At 33.5% G+C, this 6,036-nt stretch overlaps 1 protein-coding gene across 1 annotated transcript; it reads left to right on the forward strand.

The window, feature by feature from the left end:
* Positions 1 to 881: 881 nt before the first annotated feature.
* On the forward strand, positions 882 to 3,946 carry LOC109003210 (WRKY transcription factor 28-like). Its single transcript, XM_018981262.2, has 3 exons — positions 882 to 1,571; positions 2,069 to 2,212; positions 3,428 to 3,946. The coding sequence occupies exons 1-3, from the start codon at positions 1,135 to 1,137 to the stop codon at positions 3,780 to 3,782; spliced, it is 936 nt and encodes a 311-aa protein (XP_018836807.1). The 5' UTR covers positions 882 to 1,134; the 3' UTR covers positions 3,783 to 3,946.
* Positions 3,947 to 6,036: the final 2,090 nt, after the last annotated feature.

Below are 6,036 nucleotides of genomic sequence, written 5' to 3' on the forward strand. Positions count from 1 at the left end.
TTATCTCAATTCATCTCATCTTAATTATCTACGAAAACAAATGATGTATTTAACCATTCCCTTTCTATAGGTTTGATAGCTACACTTCTCATTAATAAATCATTTTCTTTTTTAATGTTTTAGAAAAATCTTATTTATAAATCTATTTATTGACTCATCAAATACATCACTAGTATATAGGTCTACCACATTTGCTACCATAAAAATTAATTTGTTGTAACTTTTTCAAAAATTATAATCGGTGCTATAATAAGTCCTATATTTCACTATTGACTTGTAAGTGGCAAATCACAAATACACGATGAAAAAAGTAATACTATGTACAATTATGAATTGTGTAAGGGATGAGCACTATTTTTTAGGAAGAGTGAGGTCCGCTATTAATTAAAAAATTAATTTTTTTATGTGAATTTTATATGTACTCAATTTTTTCAAAAAAAGTGCATGACAGTTGCGTACACATGACTTCAAATATCATTTATCTGATCGAAAATGATATTTTGTGCTTCCAGGTAATTTTAATGTTTATGAGAATAATTCTAATTTTTCTAGGCTATATAACTGATATTTAAGTTTAAAATATGATGTGTACAAATGAAAAATGATCATTAATATTTCTCCTTTTTGTAACTTTTTAATTAGGGTTTTGCTACCCAGCAGCACACTACTTTTATTTTATTTTAATTTTATTCTTAATAAATTAATTAAATTCTTCTATTCATCATTCATATAGACATACTTATTGAGAAAATAAAAATCAAAATATAAAAAATCAAAATATGTACCCTTAGAAATGATGAGCAGAAGTTTTCTTTTAATTATACACTTGCCACATTTTAAGTGCAGACTCATCATATATGATAAATTAAATAGAAGAGATCAGCAGCAATACCCTACCATCCAAATCTCTCTCTCTCTCTCAATTAAACGAACCTGAAGTGCTCTCTTTCTTGTAGAACTATATTTTCAAAGATCTTAAAAAAACAAACAGTAAAGATCTTAACCAAAGTGCTGTCTACAAGTTTTTATACATACCGCGCGGTACAATTCCTTTTCCAATTTTGTTGCTTTCTTGCTGATCACTTCCTCATCGCCTTCTTTTTCTTCTTCCTTTTCTTCGCCTACTTTTCATTAATGTCTGAAGAAGACAAGAACCTGTACAACCATCATGGATCTTTTGGCTATCATCGCCAAGAAATCAACCAATCAAGCTTTCCATTCATTAATGATAATCCCTCCATACAGACAAAAAACCAACAGGGGTTTGATCCCACCTCGTACATGAGCTTCACTGACTGCTTACATGGCTCCATGGATTACAACGCACTCTCAACAGCCTTTGGCATGTCTTGCTCATCATCGGAAGTAATTAGCCCGACCGACGAGAATTGGAAGAACGTCGGTGTAGAAAAGTCATCGGCGACCGGAGAAAATCTACCCACCCCTAATTCTTCTGTGTCTTGCTCATCTAACGAGCTGGGAACGGGTGAGGAAGAATCCGTTAAGAGTAAGAAAGAAAAGCAGCCACAACTGTGTGAAGATGGAGCTAAAGATCAGAAGTCTAAGAAAGCGTAGGTTTTTGCTTTCCCCTTTATATATAGATTCAAGGTAATGGTTAAAAGCCAGTGATCAGGATCTTCTGTTCTCCACATGGAATATGGATAGTAGGGTTTGAATATGCAAGCACTGATCTCGAAGTTTTATTTTTTTATTTTATTTTTTGCTTGTTCATGTTTAAATCTTTAAATTACTTTTCACTGATATTTCCTCAATATTATTTCTATTGATGAAACTCCTAAACCATAGATCTCTTCCAGCAGTACCATTTAGCTTTCGGGATCGAAAGGATAAAATATGAATTAACAGGCATACAAAGCCCTAAGATACGGTAGCTTGTCATGTTTAAGGGAAGATGCACCATCAATTAAGGAAATTTCAACGGATCTTCTCCTCTTTTAATTAAAATCTGGCTTGTTCCTTTCTAATTGCCTGTGGCCTAACAAATTAAAATAAGAGTTCCACCAGCTTCTGTTACTGACTGTTCATGATGTTGATCTAATATTGTCAGTATAAGTAACAAACCGAAAAAGGAGAAACGGCAAAGGGAGCCGCGGGTTGCCTTTTTGACTAAGAGCGAGATTGATCATCTTGAAGACGGCTACAGATGGAGAAAGTATGGACAGAAGGCAGTGAAGAATAGCCCTTATCCAAGGTAGACTTGCGACTACTGATCTTGTTCAGTTTCTGACCTACACATACATAAAGCAAAAGACATCAAACTGAAATTGATTTCCTCTTGCAGCCAAAATCATTAGTTGTACTATATATGACATATATATACATATAATATATAGTTAATTAGTATCATTTGCTAGCTCATGAATAATTATATATATTAATAGCCCTTGTGGCCGTTCGTGGATTAATAATGTAATTTTATGCAAATAAAGACCATTAATATCCACCTAATATATATAGTTGCACATTACAACATTCATGTTCTCAAGCTTATAAATAGCATTAATTTTGTAATTAATGTGGTTAGTCTTAGTTCACTTTGTCCTTTGGGGCTTATACCATTCACGGATTATATATTCTAGAGGATCTTAATCCTTAAATTCTTGGGATATATATATATATATATATATCCACTAGATTCTCAAGGAGCACTATCTATTTTCATCATCCTCCCATCATCCTATGATGTGGCATTAAATGATTAGAGATTATTTATTATATTTTACTTGTGAACCTAACATTTAATGCTACATCATGGGATAATGGGAGGATGATAGAAGTTGGGATGATAAATATATTTTTTCATCTTATATATATGGAGTACTTGATTTTCTATCTTTTAAATTTAACAGTAGAAATTTTGCAAGATTAGTGTTATATGTAGTACTCAAATTATCAAGTATTTATCTTACCGATATTTCAACATATTATTACATGCACCATCCTCCCCCTGATCTTATCCCACTAGGATAAGGTTGCATTACCCATCAACCCTTGAATTTGTTCTGAAAATAAAAATAAAAAAATGATCTAAGGTGATGGAAAGTGCCAAATTTCTAAAGTAGGATGAAAGCAAGATATAACGTCATTGGTCGTTTGAAAGCAGTGATAGTACTGTTTTAGAAAATTCACCCGGTAGATTACATTAATAGGAAATCTAGCTAGCTAGCTAGCTGTTCTTAATTAACAAACAGTTTCCATCACCAGGTCTTGTAATTAATGGGTAGATTATTAATGCAAGAAATTCTTAAATATTAATATTATTGATCAATTCTTAAATCATGAGTAGTACTACTTGTGATCTTGCAGAAATTCATGATCAACGTGAATTAATATATATGTTTGTGTTTCTGGATGTTGGTAAAAATTAGTTATTAACATGATTTACAACTCATGCTTGCCAATTCAGAAGTTATTACAGATGCACCAGTCCGAAGTGCATTGTGAAAAAGCGTGTTGAAAGATCTTTCCAAGATCCATCTACTGTGATCACAACATATGAGGGGAAGCACAACCATCACTGTCCAGCAAACCTACGAGGTAACGCTACCGGAATGTTGCCAACTTTTTTGGCCTCGGCTTCAGTTGGACCAAGCTTTCCACAGGCATCACTATTTTCTCAGTTGCTTCCAACAAATAATCAAGTCGACCTAAATTCCTTATTTTATCGAAACCTCATCACTCAGCAGCAGCTCCAACTTGATCCTGATCATGGTTTATTGCAGGATTTAGTTCCCTCATTTAGAAACGAGCAACAGCCATAATGAATTGTAGTTACGTAGGATCAGAAGGTATTGTATCACTCTGATGATGAGGCACATAGCAATAACTATATATGAAAGTACTTGATAATGTATGATCGTATGCCCTCTCAAAGATTGGTTCACATCGGTCGAGAATCAAATGCATATTTCTTCTTACTTCTTAATTGGTTTTCTGAGTCTCTTCATCCTTATCTATCATATTCCCATGACTTCAATAATTTGCCAGAAAATTAAGCAGGATTGTGTTTCCTGTGAACGAATGGCATTCTGCTTGAAGTCGATGACATGGGAAATGAGTGCTTATATGAGAGTGATGGGATGGGTCGATCGCAAGATTAGATAGACAAGAGTTATCATTTCCACGGTGATGCAAGTGTTTCTGGGCAGGCTTGCGTTAATTATTAATAACGAGGTTATAATTGGTTCGATCGCAAGATTTTGCTGGACCTTTTGCTTGGTTGACAGGGATTAAGATCTTCGCTGAACTACAGAAAACCTAAATCTAAATCCGGTTATAAATGGAGTATAAATTTAAGAAGAAAATTGCTCAACATTAATTGTGACTTTGAGTTGGGGTTTCGAAGAGAAGATATGGATTCATCCATTTTAATCTCATGTTGAGAGAATTGTTTAAGAATATGCATAATTTCATTGAATTGTTCAACAACTGGCCTAGAATCTACCATGGTATATAATTGAAAAATTTTTTAGTCAGAAATTTCTTACTTGTAGTATCTTCTAAAATATACTTAGCCTCAAGTGCGTCCCATAGATCCTTGACAGTTGCTTTGTTTTGGTACTCGTCAAACAATATGTCAGACATTAATGCATTGCAAATATGTCTCTTGTAGATGTAGTCGTCTTGTTCCCATTTGATCATTGCCCGACTTTGAGCGATTATCTCGTCTTCTTTTGCTAGTGTCGAAAATTGGTTTTATCAAAACGTTCGAGTTTTATAAAATCCAAAGTAAACTCTCTCAAACTTTTTGCCATTAATAATCAAATATTGTCTTAAGATTGTTAGTGCAAAAAGGGGCTGTAAAATAGAAAATAGTGAGAGAAAAGTTTGCTTCAAGGCGCATTACGAATGTCGCTTTCCTTAAGACAATATTTGCCCCACCAAGAACGATATGCACACGGGTTACAAGCAAATTTACCTCCAAGATACAATGAAGCCTAGAACAAGTCTATTTGTCTAACTACGTTATGCACACACGAAATTAGACCTTGAATACCCTCAGATTTTGCTATTCAACCAAGTTCTGCAGAATGAACAAATCCTAATAATAAGTTTTGAAGAAATGAAAACTTTTGGGAGAGAGAGAATTTCAAAATTCTCTTCTTGAACTCTATGATTCTATGTTTAAATTCATAAGCCAATGAGTCTATTTATAGAAGACCAAAGGATGTGAATGAAAAGTTATAACATTTTATTTTTCTGTAATCTGATGCGAACATGTATATTATTTATGCCTGTTACAAATGACACAATTGTTGGACCCAGTCCAACGATCACGTTGCTTCCCTCCATTCGGCTTGCCCAAGTTCGAATCCCAACCCTTGCACTTTTTGCATTTTATTTTGCAACCTATACGCCAAGCGCTAGCAGCCTTAGGGTCCATCCTGGCCTCTTAATAAATCAATAAAAATCCCATTTGTAAAAGGGGTGATTTGAACCCTCACCATGAGGATCAATTGTTTTAATCAATATCATTGAGCCATTGAATGCTTAATGTCATTGTGTAGACCCAATTTATTATAAGCATAATTCATAGCTTATAAACTTTCTATAAATTCTCCATTTCCAAAATTATTCATAGCTTCCAAATAAACCCAAAAAAATTATTAATAATAAATATATTATTTTGAAAATATTTCCAACAATTATTAATAACGAGGTTATAATTGGTTCGATCGCAAGATTTTGCTGGACCTTATGCTTGGTTGACATGGATTTTGATCTTCACTGAACTACAAAAAACCTAAATCTAAATCCAGTTATAAATAGGGTATAAATTTAAGAAGAAAATTGCTCAACATTAAATGTGCCTTTGAGTTGGGGTTTAGAATTTAGCACCAGTACTCGGTTCAACTGTAGTGATTCGGTGGCTTTTGCAGTTTGTTCGCAAAAGCTATTATTTACTTAGATGCTTAATAATAGAACAGAAAAGGATAGAATACAATGTGAAAGAAAAGATAGAAAGGCATTGTGATTCTATAGAAAAATGTTCTCAGACATACAATATTCATTGAT

This window comes from Juglans regia, unplaced genomic scaffold, assembly GCF_001411555.2.
Source record: "Juglans regia cultivar Chandler unplaced genomic scaffold, Walnut 2.0 Scaffold_705, whole genome shotgun sequence".
NCBI lineage: Eukaryota > Viridiplantae > Streptophyta > Magnoliopsida > Fagales > Juglandaceae > Juglans > Juglans regia.

Bases quoted from the DNA above. Each gene is read 5' to 3' on its own strand.
- LOC109003210 (XM_018981262.2), top strand. From the start codon at position 1,135: ATGTCTGAAGAAGACAAGAACCTGTACAACCATCATGGATCTTTTGGC. The intron at 1,572-2,068 runs GTAGGTTTTTGC...TAATATTGTCAG, and splicing joins GATCAGAAGTCTAAGAAAGC to TATAAGTAACAAACCGAAAA. The intron at 2,213-3,427 runs GTAGACTTGCGA...TTGCCAATTCAG, and splicing joins AAGAATAGCCCTTATCCAAG to AAGTTATTACAGATGCACCA.